The sequence below is a fragment of the Misgurnus anguillicaudatus genome, chromosome 11 (genome assembly GCF_027580225.2).
Source record: "Misgurnus anguillicaudatus chromosome 11, ASM2758022v2, whole genome shotgun sequence".
Lineage (NCBI taxonomy): Eukaryota > Metazoa > Chordata > Actinopteri > Cypriniformes > Cobitidae > Misgurnus > Misgurnus anguillicaudatus.
Window position 1 is genome coordinate 672,599 of NC_073347.2, and position 24,795 is coordinate 697,393.

The 24,795-nt window shown below is 35.2% G+C and overlaps 1 protein-coding gene across 3 annotated transcripts in view; it reads right to left on the bottom strand.

Annotated features, from left to right (window-relative positions):
* The window catches only part of plpp4 (phospholipid phosphatase 4), a 225,294-nt gene that overhangs the window by 47,258 nt on the left and 153,241 nt on the right, over positions 1 to 24,795 (bottom strand). For 2 of the 3 annotated variants that reach the window (XM_073872786.1, XM_055170570.2), the window contains exon 5: positions 13,342 to 13,490. In XM_073872786.1, the coding sequence (XP_073728887.1) occupies positions 13,342 to 13,490 (149 nt within the window). The remainder of the gene's footprint in view (positions 1 to 13,341; positions 13,491 to 24,795) is intronic. The other variant, XM_055170571.2, reaches the window with a different exon arrangement.

The following is a 24,795-nucleotide window of genomic DNA, read 5'->3' on the forward strand; positions in this document are numbered from 1 at the left end:
GACATAACCTACCCAGTATAGCTAACGCATTGATACAGTGCTATATCATATAAGGATCATATCATATATAAGGATCAAATTCATCTTGGGTCTTAAACCGTTTTATTCATTCCTGCCCGGAATAATAAAAAAAAAAACATTGGGACATTAACATGACACTTAACGCATAAATACAGTGCTATTTAAAGATCAAGATTACTATATACCTTATTAGTTTATTAATTCCTGTGCAGAATAAAAAAAAACTTAACACAACCTTAGGGACATTAACGTGACGCTTATTGCATGCTAATGCATTAAATACAGTGCTATTAAGATCAAAATCACTTTATTAATAAGTCATATACATATTCCGTTTTATTTATTCCTGCACAGAATTAAAAAACATATTGGGACATTAACGTGACGCAGTAATTAATTTTGTCATTTATTTTGGTTTGTCCAACTAAAAAATCACCCAAAGGACATAAAGAGATTTTAGTTATATTACAGCCACTGAATTATTTAGTTTAATTAATTACTGCGTCACGTTAATGTCCCAATATGTTTTTTTTAAATTCTGGGCAGGAATAATTAAAACAGAATATGTATATGACTTATTAATAAGGTATATACTGATTTTGATCTTATACTGTATTTAATGCATTAGCATGCATTAAGCGTCATGTTAATGTCCCTAAGCAGGCGCGGAGCCATGATCACTTTGAGAACTTTTTTTGCAAGCAAGTGGAAAACGTATTTTGAATAACAACACGTTTTAAGTATGTGCTGCACGCTTTCCTCTCAATAACATAAACACACGACAAATATGACAGCGCGGTAAAAAATAGATAGAAAACATATGATCACAGTGATGTTGTTTGATATAGTCTACCAGCTCTCTAACTCAGCACTATAAGTCACGGCACGTTTATTGCTACACTTTATACAATATAGCATATTGCTTTTAAGCAACAAATAGCCTATCATAACAACCTATGTAACTGTGTTATGTTACTGTGTAATTGAGACATTAATTTAAGAAATGCATTTAAAGCAGAAAGACGTAGGCTGCGGAAATATAGTGGGTTCACTTCAATTCACATCACAGACGTTCTTGGTTTGCTTCTTATTAATTAAATCGAGGCAATTGTTTGATTAAACATTTATTATTATTAAGATACAATTTATACAAAACGAAATTCACTTTAACGAAAGTCTTTCTACAAAACAAACCTATGCATGGCTCGCAAAATCGCTAGCCCAACGTCCCGGGGCTATTGCGAATTCCTGTCGGGCTACAAAATTGTATCTGCGCCCTGCCCGTCGGGCGGAGGAAAAATATTGTAATGTGTTTGCATTCTCTCAGATTTAGTTAGGTAAGTAATTATATTGTATGTAATTCGGGGTCATGTTGTTAGTCATTAATATCCTCACTTACAAGTGAAACTGTCAGGAAATGAAGTGAAAGCATTAAATCCATTATTCCTTTCGTTCACGTCTGATATGCGCGCTCCTCGGCTCCGCTCTTCACGAGTAGGCTTGCTCTTGTGCTCATCTAAAAGTATATTAAATGTTTATTTATTTGTCATTTGTTTAACCTCAGAGTCTAACATTATTCTAGCAATTCCCTTTTTCTTTCTTTATTTAGTAAGTTAACTTAAATATGTTAGAACAAAAATATATTTTTAAGTGATTTGCATGAAGAGAATATGATGTAGCTTCATTTTAAGCATTTAGTAGCCTTATTTATTTAAACACTTTAATATTCTATTTAAAAAAAAAGTATTAGGTTTTTTTGTGTTCATTTATATTTGAAGAGTTTCGTTGCAAAATGAGATAAATCCATTTTTTTACATTTTTGTCAAAACATGTTTATTATTATGTTATCGTGTTATTATTTTGTTTTATGGTGCTACTTAGCTGTATTTTTTTAAGTTATGAAGGTTTAAATCAAAACAAACCAACTGCAACTGCAATTGCATTGAAATTAATTGGAATGCACAACCAAAAAACGAGATTTCTGAACAATAAAAAAAAAGGTGGTTATCTCGTTTTGCAACGAAACTCTTCATTTCTTGTCACTGTGTGCAGGTTCTTTTTTGTAGGCTATGACAGCCCCATCATTTTTTTTTACCACAAAGGCTTAATTAATGTCACGTTGCATTACAATTTAAAGTATCAATAATGTCAAAAATGTGACGTGCAGTTCGTGTCACTTTAATGTATTAGCATGCATTAAGTTATATTTTTTAAATTCTGCACAAGAATTAATAAAACTAGGCTATATGTAGTACTCATTAATAAGGTATATAGTAAACTTGATCTTTAAATAGCACTGTATTAATGCGTTAAGCGTTACATTAATGTCCCTACTTTTAATGGCCTACGGCCTAATGGCACGAATTAATAAAACTGTATAAGACCCAAGGTGTATGAATTTGATAGCACTGTATCATGAGCCAGCTCACTTTAATGTCCCAATATGTTTTTAGTTCTGGGCAGGAATAAATAAAACGGGATATGTGACTTATTAATAAAGTGATTTTGATCTTAATAGCACTGTATTTAATGCATTAGCATGCATTAAGCGTCATGTTAATGTCCCTAAGGTTGTGTTAAGTTTTTTTTTATTCTGCACAGGAATTAATACAATTGTATATGAAGTATGACTCATTAATAATATAGTAAACTTGATCTTTAAATAGCACTGTATTTATGCGTTAAGCGTCATGTTAATGTCCTGGGCTGCGTTTCCCGACAACGTTCTCTCTTAGCGCGCTACGAAGACTCTTAAGTTAAACCTTAACTACAGGTTTACCTTTTCTAGGCGTGTTTCCCGAACTGTACCTTAGCGGGTTTCTTAAGGTATACTTTCTTACGTACGACGTTACCAGGTGCTGTCCATGGCGATGGTGCTGAATAAGGTTGATATCGATTGCTCGACAATCAATTGCTCACTTTATGTAATAGGTACTTCGCTGCGTTATGAGAGAGCGGTGTTATTTATTAAAGAAACATTTCAGAAATAGTTCAAGTTACATTTATTAGGAATATCTGGTAAAAATATTGTGGAATTTGATGTTGTTTAAATGTATTCTACTAATCATATCATTATAATTCAGCTTATGTGTGCCTTTACAAAATTGATTCCTGGGCTGAAAATATGAGGGCTGTCTGTGTGTGTGTAAAGGCTGCAAGGTCGTGGTTTCGGTTGAACGTAGGACCGACCTTGCAGCTGCTGGTGATAGCCAAAATAAGAACAACGCTGGAAGGAGAAAACACACAGACAAAAGAAATACATGCTTTTGATATTAATTCACTAATAATCATTAATTTCCAGATTATTACATATAGAAGTGTTTGGATTTATAAAATTAAATGTTGTCATGACCATTAATGTATTAAAATATATAAATGATTATGCCTTTGTGCCCATGAATAATGTAGAAGATTGCCCTGTAATAAGACATTGCCATATAAGGATGAAATGCTCTAGGGCACAAGGTGTTCTGTATGTTTGTGTGGTATATACCCCCACAGGCTGAAACTGGGTGTGTGATGGAGTCAGATCAAGGAGGAAAAGCAGCCTTTGTGGGTGGAGATTCTAAGAAGAAGATCGACGTCACATACTTTATAAATAATTGTTTCCCTAAATGCTGGGGGCCCGTTGCTTGCCGAGTGTGGCCTTGAGACGGCCCAGCGCGCTGAAAAACTTTTTCATATCTGATCAATAAATAGCTTATTTTTTAATACCATGTCTTTCCTCTAATTATGAACATGCAATGGACGCCTTAAAGTCCAACAATATTTCAAATTGCAAACAACTAAATATAAACCTTGTATATTTTATTTTATATCAAACCCATGCAAAACTCGCAACTTCATGTCCAAACGTATAATGCATTAACTGCTCCAATGCATCCATTATTCCTTCACCTTAAAGGATAATTTCCCAATAAATGCGTTGCACAGGGGAATACGGTGGGTCGTGCAAGTCACCTGGCTTGGCATTACACTTAAAACATATAAAAACAAATTGTTGTTCATTAGTTCACGCGTTTATGTGCTTGGACAGTGGATGCGCAACAGCGCGTTTACAATGCGGATAATGCTTAATGGACACATTTCTGGAGCCTCGCCTGTCTGTTTACCTTAAATATAACATAAAATATGTGATATATAAATATATATTATGATTGCTTTAGATTTTAGCTTTGATTAGTTTTAATGTTGAAATTTGTTGACCTTATACAAGCAATAATCAAGTGGAGTTTCTTTTGAATGTTTATAAAGAATATGGCATGCAGCTGCCTAACATTAAAAACTTCGATGCAAAGTCGACCTAACATCAATAATAATATTTAGGAAAATCAACAATTATGATTTTGTGATGAATGTGCTCCCGTGGCATGCGATTTTACTTGATTTGTTTTATTGCAGCTAAAATAGCCGGTAAACTAAAGATTTAACGGATTTGAAATGCACCAAGTAAGATTCGCTGTATAGCTACCTGCCATAGTTTCATCAACTCCTTCACCCAAAATGTTTTTTTAATAGTTTCTTTAGCCCGTAATAATAGTTTGAAGCTGATGTTCCTTTGGAAAAAATATTAAAAATCTAACAACCATCAGTGTAATAATGTCTAATTATGTGAATGTTTTATTCTTTAAATAAAAAATGCCTAATTTAACACGGAGTGTACTTCAACTTTTTTTTAACAGATATTTAGTTATATAGACTGCAATATACACAAGCTTTTATCACAGTCATGGGCCCTAGCGGAGTCAAGTGGGATAAGGTATAGCTAAGAGGGCTCCAGACCAACCTTCCGAACGAACGACTTACAGAAGTGATACGTAACTAAGAACGTTTCGGGAAACACGTATTAACGATAAGGTACAGCTTAAGGTACAACTTAAGAACTACGTAGAGCTAAGAAGGTTTCGGGGAACGCAGCCCTGATGTTTTTTTTTTATTCCGGGCAGGAATGAATAAAATGGTTTAAGACCCATGAATTTGATTCTTATATAGCACTGTATCAATGCGTTAGCTATGTTATGTCTCAATGTTTTTTATCAAATTCTGGGAAGGAGTTAATAAAACTGTATATATACACGAGCCATAAGGTGTATGAATTTTATACTTAATAGCAATGTATTAATGCATTGAGCTGCGATAAGCGGCACTATTCCGGTGATTTTAATGAAATTCTTGGCAGGAATTTATAAAACTGCATTTAGTATGCGTCATTAATAATGTCTATAGTGAATTTGATCTTTTAATAGATTGTGTTAATGTCCCGATTGTTTAAATGAAATTCTGAGCACTAATTCATAAAACGTGGCCACGATTTAACTTAATCGAGGGAACGAGTTAATAAAACGTGGGCACAATTTAACTTAAACGAGGGAACGAATTACTAAAACGTGGGCACGATTTAACTTAAACGAGGGATCGAATTACTAAAAAGTGGGCACGATTTAGCTTAAACGAGGGAACGAATTACTAAAAAGTGGGCACGATTTAGCTTAAACGAGGGAACGAATTACTAAAACGTGGCCACGATTTAATAATTCGTGGGAACGAATTGCTAATTCGTGGCCCCGATTTAAAAAAAAAGTTTTACCATGTCATCAGACAGGCTCCGTATAATCATGACATGAGGCACCTCTATTGTTTCGATGCAGTGCCCCCTAGTGGTCAAGTCATTTGAGGCTATATCTCAACATTGCTTAATTGTATGTATATCAAATTTGGTGGATGTCATCACAATCATGACCTGAGGCACCATCTATTGTTTCGGTGCAGTGCCCCCTAGTGGTCAAGTAATTTGAGGCTATATCTCCACATTGCTTAATCCTATGTACACCAAATTTGGTGGGTGTCTTCACAATCGTGACCTGAGGCACCATCTATTGTTTTAGTGCAGTGCCCCCTAGTGGTCAAGTCATTTGAGGCTATACCTCAACATTGCTTAATCATATGTATATTAAATTTGGTGGGTGTCATCACAAACATGACCTGAGGCAAAACCCATTGTTTCTGCACAGCACTCAAGAATTGAAAAATTGCTATTTTTGCCTTAATCTACTGAAAACTTCTTAAATCATGACGGTCATCAACCAATACTTCATTTTGTGCCCTTTTTAGCTTGACCCCGGCATCGCTGCTTTGCAGCTATATTCTATTTTATTTTATTTTCCTTTCCTTCCTCTGTAGTATACCAAATTTTAAAGCCCTTATTTTACATCATGCCTCTCTTCTTATTAGATGTATAGGAGTCTGATTTGATTTCAGAAAAGGTAGTCACACCTAACATCATAAATTCTTGATCAGCCTTTAAATTTGTTTAGCTGATTTTCTCATAAAGATTGTCTGTGTCACTATATTTATAAGGTCCTAACTAAACATTGAACGGCTGTTTCACTCTTCCCCTTTTCACCCAAAGGCTTGTATGAAGATAAAAAATTGTTGTCCAGTTTTTCTCTTGTCTCCAAGAACAATATTGTCTTTGTGGGTCTCCTTCTGGATTCCACTCAGTCTTTTTGTTTTTCCTCTTGTAATTGTCTCTGAACATTGTGCAGTGCCCCCTTCACTGCTTGAGATCAATCATATTCCCATTCATATAGGATGTGTCCTCAGTCCAGCTTAAGAGTTGTTGCCTACTCTTTGCTCCTCCAACACTTTGTCACACACAGTTTTTCTGTTTCTTGCCAGCTTTTTTATTCACTTTTTTGAATGTCAAAGGATGTGAGTGTTCAGCCCAAAAAGGTTCAGCTTGACCCATGCAAAATATTTTATCTAAAATAAAATGTATTTTGTGACCACCTTCAATCATCAGATGAAGACTCCTCTTCATTTTGTTAAGTCTTTTTTATCTTTATATGACTTATCTGTGTCATTCACCTTTTAATAATTTTTCTGTCCTTTTAAATTTTTCTCTTTTTTCCACCTTTAATAACTTGGCCTCTACTCTTTTCCTTCTAACTTACTTTCTCTTTCATAGCTTCTCCTCTGTCTTTCTGCTAGACTTTGCCTTAAAACTACAATTCCCACGAGCAGTGAGAATTGACCTTTACAGGTCACATCTGGTGATCATCAGTACCCCCCTCCATTTTCCTCTTCTCCTTCTCTCTCTCTCTCTCACTCTCTGTTAAACTTTTAATTTTCTTTCTTTTAGTTTATATTTTTATTTAGTTATATTTCTTCTCACATGTTGTGGCAAAAAGTCTTAGCTTGAATCTTCAAAAGAAAAAATACTCAGGAGACAAAGGTTCCAGGTGCCAAACAAAAATTACTTTATTCACTCGAGCCAACAAAGTGAGACAATCAATACCCCTCAAAGAGGTGCTCAAAGATCATCTGCCCTCCCAGCAACATCTGACTCCATTTTTTATACAGTAAGATCAAACACTTCTTATCTGAGATGACGTATACTCTTCTAATTGGTCTTGGATTGCCATAATTAATTTATTTGTTTGATGTGCAGCTGAATCCTTCTTCATATCTAAAATGACATAGCCTATACAGCTGGACTTCTCAAATCTTAAAATGACGTACTCTGTTTGTCGGTTATTTCGACCTTGTTTCTCAAAATAATTGTGGCAAGAATAATCGGGGTATAGTCGCAGGATTGCACCTGGTCTCTTTTAATTAGGAAACTAAGAAAATGAAAGTGAACTAATCTAGAATGACATCCTCTTGTTTAACGGTTATGTTGACCTTTTCTCATGGCATAGTGTAGAAACAACAGGCATTAGGCCTAATATAATATTAATATAGTATATGATCAGTAATATACCCAACAAAAACCACTATATATTTCCCCCCTCATATTAATATAGTATATGATCAGTAATATACCCAACAAAAACCACTATACACACAATGCCACATCAAATGTTTCCTCATTTGAAATTTAAGCTTCTTATACTCCAATTCTCCACACTATAGTTGTTCAATCCTAATTTTTCCATTATTGTGACTGCCATGATCTTTTCTTACAACATAGCAAAACTATTATTTTATAATTATTTCTCATCTTAACCACTTCACAAACTTATTGTTTTTATTTGTCCAATTTATATATTCTCCCAAATTGTTAATCAGATTCCCAATGTGTCTTTAATAATTCCCAATGTCTTTCAAATAATGTCAAACCCCATTATCCACTTATGTCTCTCTTTGAACAAAGAACTTTTCTTTTCCTATCGAGCACACTTATTTATTTTAATCAATCATTTAAATTAATTATTCAGATTCTAGAAGTAGCTGTGTACTTCACTATAATAATTAATAGTTTTAGCTACAATAACTCCACAATACCTTCAAATATCATCTTTAATACCCAGCATTTATAACTGTCTCTTATTCGTATCGTATTCATATTCTTACTTATATTCTTACTCATATTCACATACTTTCAAACTGTATTCCCTCTCCACAGTTTTAAACAATCATTCACTCTACTTAGTGTAACACAACACCTCTCTGTGCCCTCTGCAGAGCCACAGAAGAAAGACACACCCACTACACACTCAGCCCCCACTTTTCCTCATCTCAGACGTGCACTCACAGACTCATGCTAGTACAGACACATACACTCTCACACAGAAACAAATACAATCAAATAAAACAAAACTGTACTTTACCTAAAGTACCTTGCTAATTAAAACAAAATAACCACTACACTTCCTCAACGTGGTTATACGACTAAAACAACAGAACCATTACACTTCCTCAACATGGATCTGAATTAAATAAATATACCTTCAATATCGATAACACTTCCCCCACACGATATTGACATCTATGCCATACACTTACCCAACAGGCAATAGACCTCTATGCCATAACACTTCCCCAACAGACATAGACAAAACCTTACGTGTTCTCTTCACTTAAAATTAAAAATAAAAATAATCATCTGTTCTAATACTATCTACCAAGTACTGTTAGTAACAAAACAGATGAGTGCATGCACATATTTCCTTTGAAAATGAAACCATTTATTCTTATCATTTAGTCTAATAATCTTTAATTTGCCCTTTTTATTCTTAAATTTGGAAGAGCAGTTGTGATTCATCTTACCACCACGAGCCATCTCAGGTGAACAATACAATCTTTGAATAAGCAAAATGCTTACCTCTTTTTTAGGTGGCCAACTGATTGTATTGCCCATCGAGAAGCCAGCTGTGGTCTCTGGTTCTGTGCTCTTTTTCATGTCCCACCTGGGTTGCCAATTGTTGTGCTTTTTTCCAATCCCATCCTCATCGCCAATTGTTGTGGTATTCTTTTTTGGTTCTTTAAGAATAAAATACTCAAGCCATAGGTTTCATTTTCAAAAGATAGACTTTTTTATTAAATAGACAGAATAAAAGCCGAGCAGTCCTGGTGAGCCATCCTGAACAAAAACCTAGGACAAAACTCCAAGACCAACTGAAAACCTTTTCCCTGTACCACAGTATTTAAGCCTATCTTTGCACGCAATCCATGACCTTTACATTGACCTTAGCATATGCTTCTATTCCCAAGGGTTTGTAACATGAAGAAACATATGGGTTATATCATATAGAAATACACAGTGGTAACATTCCTGGGGCTGTAGGTCTTTTGTCCCTACCCTCGACATGTAGACCTTCAACATGTACTTTTTGAACAAACTGCAATGCATGCTGGTAATTTTCCTACACACACAATGGTACAATAAGTGATACATATAACTGGTTATATCCACATAGAAAAACATAAAAACTAAAACAAACCACTTCTCTAGACAATCCTACCACCTTTTTTCCCAGGTTTGAGATCACAGATGACAAATTAGCACAAATGCAAGTGCTGCCCCCCATCAACCAGGCACTCCAACTGACGTCAGACAGTGTAAAGAGGGTCTTCTCAAAATCAACCCTAGAAAGGCGGCTGGTCGAGATCACATCCCAGGTTGTGTGTTGAAGAAATGTACAGAACAGCTGAAGGATGTCTTCACAGACATATTTAACCTCTCCCTTAGCCAAGCCAGAGTGCCCATCTGTTTTAAAGCTCAACTATAATACCTTTGCCCAAAACGCAATTTTTTTGTGTGTTTATTTCATGTTGTACAATCATTTAGTAGTATTAAAATAAATTGTTTATTAAAATAAATAAATACATGTGTTTTATACAGTATTGTTCAAAATAATAGCAGTACAATGTGACTAACCAGAATAATCAAGGTTTTTAGTATATTTTTTTATTGCTACGTGGCAAACAAGTTACCAGTAGGTTCAGTAGATTCTCAGAAAACAAATGAGACCCAACATTCATGATATGCACACTCTTAAGGCTGTGCATATGGGCAATTAGTTGAATTAGTTGAAAGGGGTGTGTTAAAAAAATAGCAGTGTTGCATTCAATCACTGAGGTCATCAATTTTGCGAAGAAACCGGTGTGAATCAGGTGGCCCCTATTTAAGGATGAAGCCAACACTTGTTGAACATGCATTTGAAAACTGAGGAAAATGGGTCGTTCAAGACATTGTTCAGAAGAACAGCGTACTTTGATTAAAAAGTTGATTGGAGAAGGGAAAACCTATAAAGAGGTGCAAAAAATGATAGGCTGTTCAGCTAAAATGATCTCCAATGCCTTAAAATGGAGAGCAAAACCAGAGAGACGTGGAAGAAAACGGAAGACAACCATCAAAATGGATAGAAGAATAACCAGAATGGCAAAGGCTCAGCCAATGATCACCTCCAGGATGATCAAAGACAGTCTGGAGTTACCTGTAAGTACTGTGACAGTTAGAAGACGTCTGTGTGAAGCTAATCTATTTTCAAGAATCCCCCGCAAAGTCCCTCTGTTAAAAAAAGGCATGTGCAGAAGAGGTTACAATTTGCCAAAGAACACATCAACTGGCCTAAAGAGAAATGGAGGAACATTTTGTGGACTGATGAGAGTAAAATTGTTCTTTTTGGGTCCAAGGGTCACAGGCAGTTTGTGAGACGACCCCCAAACTCTGAATTCAAGCCACAATACACAGTGAAGACAGTGAAGCATGGAGGTGCAAGCATCATGATATGGGCATGTTTCTCCTACTATGGTGTTGGGCCTATTTATCGCATACCAGGGATCATGGATCAGTTTGCATATGTTAAAATACTTGAAGAGGTCATGTTGCCCTATGCTGAAGAGGACATGCCCTTGAAATGGTTGTTTCAACAAGACAATGACCCAAAACACACTAGTAAATGGGCAAAGTCTTGGTTCCAAACCAACAAAATTAATGTTATGGAGTGGCCAGCCCAATCTCCAGACCTTAATCCAATTGAGAACTTGTGGGGTGATATCAAAAATGCTGTTTCTGAAGCAAAACCAAGAAATGTGAATGAATTGTGGAATGTTGTTAAAGAATCATGGAGTGGAATAACAGCTGAGAGGTGCCACAAGTTGGTTGACTCCATGCCACACAGATGTCAAGCAGTTTTAAAAAACTGTGGTCATACAACTAAATATTAGTTTAGTGATTCACAGGATTGCTAAATCCCAGAAATTTTTTTTTTGTACAAAATGGTTTTGAGTTTGTACAGTCAAAGGTAGACACTGCAATTTTTTTGAACACACCCCTTTTAACTAATTGCCCAATTGCACAGCCTTAAGAGCGTGCATATCATGAATGCTGGGTCTTGTTTGTTTTCTGAGAATCTACTGAACCTACTGGTAACTTGTTTGCCACGTAGCAATAAAAAATATACTAAAAACCTTGATTATTCTGGTTAGTCACATTGTACTGCTATTTTTTTGAACAATACTGTATCATACTTCATTTTGTAATAAATACATTAAAGCTAATCAGCATATTCACATGTTGCCTTAACCACATATTAAAGTTTTTGCATTTGATATATTTAGTTAAAAATACATTAAAATAAGAATAGCCAGGACTGCATGTATTGGTTAGACTGAATGACGACCTCAAGTACTCTGCTGTTCCATTTGCAATATAACCGGACTCGCGTCCTCCCGTCCTCAGGAGTTCGTTCTTCCGAGTCTGAACTTGCAAGGTTGAACTACGAAGGATGCAAGTCCGAACTTGCCGTACTTGGTATTGAGAAACGGCCCTTGTGTTTGTTGTTCTGTGCTTGTTTGTTTTGCTTTGTACCTGTGAGAAGTCTTTTGTCATTCTGCCTTTGAGTATTAAGTCCAGTGTTGTAGCCAAGTCAAGTTCATTTTATGTTATTTGTATTCAAGTTTATTGTTAGGTTTATAGTCTATGTAGTTTGCAGTTAAGTGGCGGGGATTCAGGGCTTAAACCTTTTAGGAAAGGTTTTAAAGGAAATGTAATTTTTTAATTTTTTTACATTTTAACTCATTCACCGCCATTGACGAGTTATCTCGTCATTTATGCGTTCATATTTAACTAATAAATATGCCTTTCTGGACAAATTTCAAAGTAAAAGTGTAATACCGCTTTTATCCACCAGATGGCGCCAAACCAAATGCATCAGAAACGGAAGTTAAAAATTTTTTAATGATTTATTTTAACTGCCTTTATGTTTGATAGTCATTCTGAGTCTGATCTCTAACATAAATTCATTTACAAAAACGAAATTTTTTAAGCTTTTTGGTCAAAATGTTGTATTTTTGAAGACTAATATCCATATTTCAGTGGTTAAATTAAGTAGAAAAAGTAAATATATAATGAAAGTTTTTTCCCCATTTTGTTTGTTTGTTTGTTTATTGTTTGTTTGAAAGCAGAGGGTGTGTTCTTTAATTTGATATAATTTGTATGTTTATATATTTATAGAAAATAATTTTTCCTGCAAGGAATTTTGTGAAAATATTGTTAAAATCCCAAAAATGCAGGTGGGCAACTTTTCTCAAAAAGGCTGGCGGTGAATGAGTTAAAGGATTATTTTTCAATTGAAACAACTTGGCATATAACACATCAAGCATTGCTGTCATTGTATGAAAGAATCTGCACATACATTTTTAATTATCGAAGCCATCATATTTTATGTGTTTGTGTGTTCTATGTATTTTTCATTGTTATGTACTTGGTTTTCTTTTCCAAACCTGTAAAGCACTTTGAACTGTATTAATTTGTTTGGAAAAGTGCTATATAAAAATGTATTTGATCATAGACCAACACAAAAAGACATATAACAACTAACAAGGTAGTTCAGTTCAATTCAATTCAATTCAATTTTATTTATATAGCGCTTTTCACAATTGGTAATTGTTTCAAAGCAGCTTTACATTAATAGAAGCAGTGAAAAGCAACAGATAGGATAACATAATACACGATAGCATGAGCAGCTAAATTTGCTTTATTATAAGCAAGGGTATTACTAATGTGATGGTAGTAAACATACTGACACTTACAAGAGGAATGGCTGCTGGGAAAACTCTTGCGTCCTTCAGACACCAGGTCTGGCTCTCCAGTGCACATCATCTTTGCATTCATTTGACCGTCAGGGAAACAGCGATGGAAGTAGTCTGGCCTTGGCCTGAGATCAGAGAAGGTTAAATACCTAAGCAAATAGAATAAGCATGACCACTTATCAATAACATCACAATCAAATTATAGATATCATAATCTTATGTAGTGATTTTGACACAGGCACAAATGACTTTAGTTATTTTTACACTGGCAACAACCGTTGGTTAGTATGCCATACACAGGACACTAGAGGTTTCACCTCAAGTGTGTGTGCCTGTGTGTGTGTGTGTGTGTGTCAGATGACCCCCCCCCCTTCTACTACTGTGCACCAGCTAAAGAATTTCACTTTAACAATAAGAATGATCTAAATAGATCATTTAACAAATAAGAAAATATGTAAATTAGAGGGAGTTGATCATCTAATTTATCTGAAGGATTTTGTGAGATTCGGACCAGCTTGTAGAACCCTTTAACTGTATTATCAACACAAGGAAGACACAGTGGTAATAAAATGGAATTTATTGACAAAAAATAAACAAAAATGAATAAAAACACTACTTAATAATGCTAAAGTACTAAATAATAGAAAAAGATTAAATGCAAAGAATAGAAAATTGAAGTGACTGAGTTGAATTTATGGCAGAAAGTTTTTTTGTGTCTGGTAAGCTGACAACCTTATTTTAATTAAATAATTATCTGTTAAACATTAAATAAATCAGTTATGCAATATTGAAAATCATATATGGTAACAGATAATGATAGAATACACCAATGCCATGGTTTCAGGGAAGATTTGGTTGTTATATTTACGTTCTGTGCGGTCGAATGAGCTGTCTGATGGTGGCTCGTCGGCCACGTGTAAGGCTTTCCGTGCTGCAATGGGGAAAGAGTCAGGTTCAGTTCAACAGCCTTGAACACGAAGTGCTGTGAAAATGCTGATCTCCGGAAAGCAGAGAGAGGATTCTAGCGATCTGGAACACGCAGATGCGATCCTGTAGTCGGTGCAGAAGGTCTAATCTGGAACACGCAGATAAAGGCCTCTTGAAGTGTAGGTTTGCTCTTCTGAGCTTCACCTTGTTGCAGACGTAGGTTGTTGCCTTTCTAGACGTGAGGCTCAAAACGTGGTGTGATCTGCTCAGTCTCTGGATGCACAGGCCAGAGACTCAGAACTTGTGGTCGATCTGGTTCAGTCTCTGTTTTCGAACTTAGGACGAGGAGCTGTAAGATCTCAAAGAGAGATTCACAAGCTTGGTTGGTTTTTCGATGATCTGTTAATGTCTCTCTTTTCAGCGGTGGGAAAGTTTTGAGGTATTTGTTGTGTCCTGTTTCGGTCTCTAGCACGTAGCCGGCAGACTCAGAACAAGGAATGTCTGGAAAAAAAGGTACTTTTATAACTTTAGATAAGGAGGAGTTTGGATTTTGGCGCTTTCCTGATGCAGAGCCGTGATTGGCTGTTGATGTCAGAGGAAGGCCACAGAAGATGGTTTTAAGTCCATTTTGGTGGTGGAAGGATGTAAAAATTTGTCCTTTAGTTTAGCCAATACTTTGTAAAGCTTTGCTGTGTGTATAAGGGAATTTTTATGATCGGCCTGCCTTCAGATGGTGAAAGGGGGGGTTTGAAAGGATGAGAAACAGAGATGGTGTGTGCCCATCAAAACGTCCTCTCCTTCTCCACTTTGGCACAGAGGTCAGCCATAAAAATATGTTAGTCAGTTATCTTATCTGATCGAACTGAACACTTTATGTTAACCCACCAAAATTCGGTCCAAATGTAGCAATTAGGGAGGGGTCTGGAATCCTTTTTGTACACTGTTCACTACACTTATAACTGTGATGGATTGGTCATTTATCCAGGGGCCTAAAATTCAAGATTGAATAAGCCCTTTTTTTAGCAATTTGCTGACTTTGTGAGTGGACATGAAATAGGAGTAACGAGGCGATTTTTAAAGTGTAAGGAGTAGAAAGTACAGATAATGTTGTGGTTTTCCTTTTCTTCAAATGAAACAATCTTCAGTCTTAGGTTTTGATTTCAAGAGATAGACTTTTATTTTCCGGTCAAATAAGAAGCCGAGGCCGCCCTGGTGAATCCCCCCAGAACCAGAGTGTGGTCCTGGGAGGATCCTCCAAATCAGTCTGACTCTCTGAGCCGTGGCTTGGTAAATATATAGTTTCCCCTCCATGCTTAAAACAATATAGGAATTGTAATATGAAGAACCACATGACATTCCTCAGACCAGTGTCTCCATCCCATGACCTATTTGACTCTAGGCTATTCATTATACTCTGAGACCCTTTGTGCCCTTTGACATGAAACATGAATACACACAGCTGGCTCTTAAATACCCACAGATGTTTTTTAAACTCCTGATACATATACTGCACAACACATGACACACATACAGCATAGTTGGATTATAATGGTAAAGTCATGATGCACATATTTGGATTAAAATAAACTACTTCATAATCCCCGCTCTGAGGCTTACCTAGCCTCAGTTTTCCTGTTTATTTATTTTAATCCGGAGTGCTGTTTCATAATTCAGTGTCTCAATTATTACTATTTTGTGGCTAAAGAAAGCCACCATATATTATCAATTACCAAATTATGCCACAGCACTTCGAACTATGGACAATAAGACCAAACATCTTTCCATTCTCATTTTGTCTTGAATGTAAAAGTAAAAGAACTTAAGTCCTAAACAATTGGTGCGCAATTGGTTCTGCACCATTATGTGGTCACCATTATGTAGAATATAATAAAATAAAGTAAAAGTAACCAAAATAAAAGCAAAAAACCCAAAAAGCAAATAAAACAAAAATGACTAAAAATAAAAACAAAAAGTAAATCATTCATAATACGAAATATTTGTTTCAATACAAATACAGCTTATTCCTTTTCTTAATCATCATCATTATCATCATTATCCTCGTCGGTACCTTAATATTATCTACCAGTTGTAATTCAATACTGTTTTGTAACGTAAGTCCTGATAACATTCTTGTTGATTTTAAATTTACTTTTCCATCATATTGATATTTTAACTTAGTTTGGTTTTTTAAAAAGATACCTTCACCTTATTTACCCACTAACCTTTAATTAAAATTGATTCAGTATATGTTGTCATGTATTTCTAATGGCTGCATCTAGTTGTTATCCTAAGATAAATTAATGCCTTATTTGTAAACTTAATCTACTTTTTCATTGTAGTACTGTACAAAATTTATTTATTCTGTATTTTTATTCTGACAAAACTTTATTAAATTCCTTATTTAGCTTAATCACATCCCTTTAACTAATTTGGTACCCATTTGGTTGATCAACAGAATCTACATATAATTTATGATTAATTGTTTTGGTCATCCTTTTATAAGGATTCTACATACCCTTCTTTTGGAGTGATTTCCTGTCTCCATCATATTTAAGTACTTTTTCTCTTCCTCCTAATGATAACGAGGTCAAACATTTTCTTTTTCTACAAATCCAAAATAATTCTCCAATCGATATATTTGATCTTCAAATACCTTCATTGTATATGTTGCTCTGATTTGATTATAATATTCTTCTAATATCATTTCTCTTCTCACTTTTACACCTTAAGCTAGACTCTTTGATGTCTTCATAATATATCTAGAGTTTTTATATTTGATTCATTCAAAGTTCCTGTTATAAAGCATTTCCTATTGAATTTTCTTAAGTCTATAATTCCATAAGGCTTATATTTTCTTGATTGTAATCTTACTGTACCATTCAGAATGTTTACTGCACCATTCTGAAATATCTATCTATCCTTCCTTTTTTTGTGTTTTGTTGTTTACTACCATTGACACAAATTTCCAAATTGTGGCCTGCAAAATGTATTTTTAAACTCAGATTTTCCCAAATTACCTTAAATATTATCAAGATAAGTTGACCTTAACTTTTTCTCTTATCCATAAGAATTCTTGTTGAATTTATCACCCTATTTATGTGGACTTGAAATGTTATTGCATTATTGAAATCTGGTTTAGTTCAAAGCATAAAAAGCAACTTTGCAAACATATTTCCTTAACTGTAAATATTCCCCATTTGTATCATTTATTATCTTTGGGATGTTTCCCATAAAATTTCCACCTTATGTTCTCTGTTCAATGTCTCTATGTTTTCAGTCTTTCTTTCAGAGTCTGTTCCTTTGAGATTATTGCAGATCTTTCACTGGGCCTTGTTTAAGGCAAAAGTCCATCGCCAGGAAGTTTAATTGACTGTAGCAATGCAAATCTTCTGAAGTAATCAGCTTCATTTTCAATTCGATTTCTTTTGACAATTTCTCTTTTTCACTTCTTCCTCTCGGTGCTCAAAACTTTGCTCTCCATCGTCGGTATACTTGAATTGCTTTTACTTTGATTTGGTTTTGATGTTTCTTCTTTCATATCATGGCATTCTTTCTCCTTCTCTCCTTCCTACGAGCTCTGCTGCATTGGCTGCTCCTTCCACTTGGACATTTCTGGGGCTGGTCTCATCCTTCTGTCTCCCCCCGTTAAGCCCCCTGTGGCCGTGTTTAGGCTCCTCCGACCTATTGACCCTCAGATAAGCAAGATCATCTCGCATGATGGGGCCTGTTGTCTCATCTCCTCCTCACCTCCTTTTATTTCCTGTACACAAATAACTCAATACATAGACAATTAGTTTCTTCATATAACACTTAATTCCAGATGTTTTTACAATACGCATATGTCGACTGGCGAACATTTCATGCAGTGTTAAAGGTGTACTTTTGTTAGTTTACATGCTCATTAATACAAGGTAAAACATCAATTCTGTTACGATTAGTATTTTCACACATTTTGTTAAGTATGGCCTTGATGATTATTCCTTTTCTATACCTTTTTATTTACCATCCTTTGTGATTATAGATGATAGTCAACTTTTTCTTCACTCTTATCCGTCACATCAATTTTTCTCACAAATCAAATAATTTATTTTCATTCCACTTATTTGCCCCATGTACATCTATGATAATAATATTTATGACTGAGATTTTTCACTTCTATACAATCTAAAAAGATCTCCTGACACTCTGAGGCCCTTTTTAGCTTCCACATCTGTTTGCCCATGCTGGCAAAATCAACTGTTTTTCTGTGAGCCTATTATTCAATGACAACCAATCACTCGATCAACCTTCTAGCATTAATCAACCAAATTAACCTTTCAGCATGTTGGAATGGTAGTTCATCCATTCTAAACATGTATAATGTTTTCCCTCATAAGTAAATACGTAAATGCAAGGATTTACTTCTTATGCAAATCATAATTCACAGTAAAAATGTTTATCAAATGGAGAAACACTTGTAAGCAAAGTATGTGGGTTTTGGATCATCAATCTTTTCTTGTCATTAATTGCTCTTACATCGTAGACTAGATACAATTTAGATTTATTTGCTTGCTATACTAAGTTTGTTACAATAATTTGTTATTTCTTTTCTCTATTCTCACAGCTTTTTCTTGTTTACCTTTTATAATATCCTATGGTGTTATTTCAATTCATTTCTTTTATCTATTTTATTTTCCTTTCTGCCATAGCTGTTCTATGCCATTTATATTTGTTTTTAGCTTAGTACCATCATTGGAGTTCTAACTTCCTCTGTAGAATACCAAATTCAAAAACCCCCAATTTTCATTATGCATTTCTTCCTGTCAGATTAATAGGAGTCTGATTTGATTTCAGAACAGGTAGTCACACCTAACAACATAAGTTCTTGATCAGCCTTTAAATTTGTCTAGCTGATTTTCTCATAAAGATTGTCTGTGTCCCTATAGTATCAAGGTCTTTACTAAACATTGAACGGCTGTTTCCTCTTCCCCTCTTTCACTCAACAGCTTGTATGAAGATGAAAAAATTGTTCAGTGTCCAGTTTTTCTCTTGTCTCCAAGAACATAATTGTCTTTGTGAGTCTCCTTCTGGACTCCACTCAGTCTTTTTTTGTTTTTCATCCTTGTAATTGTCTCTGAACATATGCGCAGTGCCCCCTTCACTGCTTGAGATCAATCATAGTCCCATTCAAATAGTATGTTTCCTTGTCCAGTTTATGAGTTGCTCCTCTCTTTGCGACTTCAACACTTTGATGTCGCACACAGTTTTTTCATTGTCTATTTCTTGCCAGCTTTTTGGTCACTTTCTTGAATGTCAAAGGACGAGAGCTTTCAGCCCTTCAAGGTCAGCTTAACCCATTGCAAAATATTGCCTTTCAAATTTAAAATAAAATTTATTTTGTGACCACCTTCCATCATCAGATGAAGACTCCTCTTCATTTTGTTAAGTCTTTTTTTATCTTTATATAATTTATCTGTGTCATTAACCTTTTAATATTTTTTCTGTCCTTTTTAGTTTTTCTCTTTATTTCCACCTTTAATAACTTGGTCTCTACTCTTTTTTCTCTAATTTGTTATTTCTCTTTCAAAGCTTCACCTCTGTCTTTCTGCTAGATTTTGCTTAATCCCACAATTCCCTCGAGCAATGAGAGTTGACCTTTACAGGTCAAATCTGGTGACCATTTAGAACCCCCTCCCTTTCTCTCTCTCTCTCTCTCTCTCTCTCTTTTTCTCCCTTTGTGCATTTCTTTGTCTGTTAATTATCTCCTCTTATCTTTCATTAGTTTATATTTTTATTTAGTTGTATTTCTCCTCACACAATGCCACATCAAATGTTTCCTCATTTGAACATCCAATTATTCTATTTTCTAATTCTCCACACAACAGTTGCTTAATCCTTATTTTTCCATTAATGTGACTGCCATAATCTTTTCTTTGCAATATAACACACCTTATATTTTATAATTATTTCTCATTTAACCACTTCACAAACTTATTGTTTTTATTTGTCCAATTTATATATTCTCCAAATAGTTACTTAGATTTCCAATGTGTCTTTAAAATAAAATTTCCTTTATAATATTTTGTAATGTTTTGTCAAATACCATCACGAACATCTGTCCTTTTTTGGACAAGCAATCTTTTCCTATTGAGCACAATTTTTTATTTTAATCAATCATTTAAATGAATTATTTAATTTCTAGAAGTAGCTGTATACTTCACTGTAATAACTAATATTTTTGGCTACAATACCTCAGAACCACAATGTCTTCAAATCTTATCTTTAATACCCAGCATTTATAACTGTCTCTTATCCATACTCATATTCTTACTCATATTCACATACTTTCAAACTTTTTCATCTTTTTTATAGTTTTAAACAATCATTCACTCCTGTAACACAACACCTCTCTGTGGGCTCTGCAGAGCCACAGGAGAAAGACACACCCACTACTCACTCAGCCCCCACTCTTTCCATCTCAGACATGCTCACACAGCCTCATTATATCACAGACACATTACATTCCCACACAAATAAAATAAAACAACTCTATCTAGAATACCTGGCCAAGTTCATCTTTCCATAACACTTCAGTCGACATGGAAAATACCCACTTACACAATTTACCAATCCGACATGACAAACAAAACAAAAACAATATCTTTCATCAGCCCGGGCGTTCCAAAACAACAAGACAAATAACCCATAGACCCCCTGACCTACAGGATTTGAGTACTCTTCTCTCCGAACCCCAACGTGTCTGCCCCGACACGGTAACACTCAGGTTCCTCACTGCTCTTTCGCGAAACTTCTTAGCGTCTTCTCAACTTAACATTAAATCTTCATCAAAGCCACTCAATGACAACATAAAACTCATTCACACAATAAACCATCATCTGTCCTAGCACACATTCCTTTTGAAAATGAAACCCTTTATTCTTATCATTTAATCTAATAATCTTTAATTTCCCCTTTTTATTCTTAAATTTAGAAGAGCATTTGTGAGTTGACCACCCCGAGCCATCTCAGGTGAACAATACAATCTTTAAACAAGCAAAACTGCTCATCTCTTTAGGTGGCCACCTGATTGCATTGCCCATCGAGAAAGCCAGCTGTGGTCTCTGGTTCTGTGCTCTTTTTGATGTCCCATCTGGTGTCAATTGTTTTGATCAAACCTTAAATTTCAAATGTTTGCTTGATAATTTATAAACCAAATTGTTAACCAAACCATTTTTCAGTAATAACCCAGCATTTATGTACAACCCTTTATTTATTTATTTATTATGCTGCATACATACACACTCAAACACAAACATTAAATAATTAAACAATCGTTAATTCACTTCCCCGACATAACGATTTAAACTTTTGTGTGTCCTTTTTTACATTAACCAAATAATCAATCGTTAATCCACACGATTTAAACTTTTAACTTCAAATTAAACCAAATTACACCTCTATGTTATTCACTTCCCCGACAAACGTAGACATATGCAACCTTGCATACAAACTCTTGCGCATTCTCTTAACTTAAAATCTGTTTCAATTCACTGTGATCATCAAAGCCAAAGTAATTTAATACAGATTCATGCATGCATGCCTTAGTTAGATTGTACCATTGAAATCAAAACCCAGTTCACATATATGGTTCTTAAATTTAGAAGAGCTTAAATTTCTCACCACTTGGAGCAAATTCTGGCAAACAACACAAACCTAATAAATAAGCAAAAAGTGCTTACCTTATGTATATGGCCATACGCTGTTTGTGTTGCTCGTCAGGTTCGCTCAGGTGGTGCAACTGTCCAGCCTTTTTCTATCCCGGGTTTCGGCACCAAATGTTGTGGTTTTCCTTTTCCTCAAATGAAACACTCTTCAGTCTTAGGTTTTGATTTTAAGAGATAGACTTTTATTATCCGGTCAAATAAGAAGCCGAGGCCGCCCTGGTGAATCCCCCCAGAACCAGAGTGTGGTCCTGGGAGGATCCTCCAAATCAGTCTGACTCTCTGAGCCGTGGCTTGGTAAATATATAGGTTCCCCTCCATGCTTAAAACAATATAGGAATTGTAATATGAAGAACCACATGACATTCCTCAGACCAGTGTCTCCGTCCCATTTGACTCTAGGCTATTCATTATACTCTGAGACCCTTTGTGCCCTTTGACATGAAACATGAATACACACAGCTGGCTCTTAAATACACACAGATGTTTTTTAAACTCCTGATACATATACTGCACAACACTTGACACACATACAGCATAGTTGGATTATAATGGTAAAGTCATGATGCACATATTTGGATTAAAATAAAGTACTTCAATAATTGCGTAAAATGTAAGGAGTAGAAGTAAAAAGTCGTCTGAAAAATAATCCAGTAAAATATAGATCCCCAAAATTTCGACTTAAAGGTATAGCGGAAGATTTCATTTTTTTCGGGTGGATCATCAAGAATATTGGTCATCCCAGTTGTCATTCATTCTGATGATATGTTGACGTAAGGCCGTCGTACGTGCTCGTCCCTAGGTTCGCTTTCTGTACATGTGCACTTTGAGGTGTATATGTGTGGTGGGCTGCGGTTTCAACCATTCATTGAAGCTTGCGTTCTCAACGTGTTTTTGTAAAATGTAAAAGAAAAGTGGAGGGGCGGTTCTTTAAAAAAATTCTGGAAAATCTTCCGCTATACCTTTAAGTAAGGTAACTAAGTATTTGTACTTCGTTACATGACACCTCTGAATACTGCATTCCAAATTATTATGCTCATGCTATTATTGTTTATTTTTCTAATACAGTCAGTAAGTTTAGAAATTTTATTTTACCCTTAACACTTATATGAGAGTGTGGATTTTATTATATTTAAATGAAATTAAAATGTTAGAAGACACTTTAATACTTTTAAAAATATGCTGTTACAAGTGATTAAAGGCAGGGTAGGCAGGAATTATCTAAAAAACTGTTTTACAAATTTGTTTAAACTGTCTTTATATACAAATACATAATTAAAATGTAAGTACTCTGAAAAAGAGTGTATAAAACTCGAGTGTCTGTAGACCTCTCACGACTGTTTTAAACACAGTTAATTATTTCCATTCGGGACGAAACAAATGATTAGCTTGCGCGAATATCACTCTCTCTCACGTGGTTTTTCCTCGAGTAGATGATGCGGTAGCGGTATTGTCTGCGGAGTGTAGTCCTCATCAGAGTCAACAATGCTTTCATCACGGAAACTCTTCCATGCAAAACACTGGGTTAATAGTAAGTACTAAAAGCCATCCTATCTGTTTATATTCCTACTGATAAAGTTAGGTGTATTATTACATGTGATTGTGACATGATGTTATTACATGCACCGCGCTCCTTCCTCTCCGCTTGTCTGAGGTAAATCCTTCACCTAGCAAAGCTGTCAGTGTCGCCTGTTCATGTGTTTTGGGGGCGTGGCTTAAGAAGAAACCCAGAAGGGAGGGGGTGGAGTGAATGGAAAAATGAGCTGTGTTTAAAACAGTGGTGAGAGGTCTACAGACACTCGATTTGTCTACTCTCTTTTTCAGAGTACTTACATTCCACTTATGTATTGATATATAAAGACAGTTTAAACAAATTTGTAAAAAAGTTTTTTTTAGATAATTCCTGCCTATCCTGCCTTTAAGCAAGTTGTAGTTATCATAGAATATGGGTATGAATACAGATTTTTTTAAAGACAAAAAGTGTGCATTATCTAAAAAAAGCAAGTTACTTCCTATAACAATTTATATTTGGTGGATCTAAACTGAAATTATTGAACTATTATAAGATTTACTCTTGGTAACTCTCTACTTGAAGGGGGGTGCATAAGACTGACATGACACATTCATAATCATGACATCACACATGTCATGAACATGAAAAAGATTTTATGCACATTTATGACAACTGCCATTAAGTGTCATTCACTCAATTATGTAATTTTTAATGCAAAGATGACATTGTTTGAAATATCTTTGTTATGACTGTTATGTTTATTCTTTTTAAATAAACACGAGCTTCGGCATTAACTCTGCTTTTATTAGACAACATCAACAACTCTTCTAGCACACTTGAGTACAGCCTCTTTCCTGTTGGTGTTCCCTCTTTAACCGTCCGGTCGGGAAACAAACAAACGGGAACTACTAACATGTTATCAGACATAACATCACATGTTCTCCTTTTTAAAAGTAAATAACTTTTCTTAGCAATAACAGAGTAACTGCATTATTCTTACAACAACAGAACACTTTTACAATTTTTTTTTTCTTCATTTAACAAGTTTCAATAAGCCTTTCAGGAGGCCTTACATTACGTTTTGGCCTACGAGTCCCAGGAGACACAGTGATCTCTTTTGTTAGATCTGAGCCTGTATTGTCCAAAGAACTGTTAAGAACTTGCTCACCAGTAGCAATATCAGACCTCCCAAAGTCATTTGGTTGTAAATCTGTTTCTTCAATAGTCACTTGTGGTCTTCAGTCCACTCGGTTCCTCCTGAGTGTTGTACCACACTCTGTTTGAATCTCATAGGAGCGTCAAACTATTTCTCTT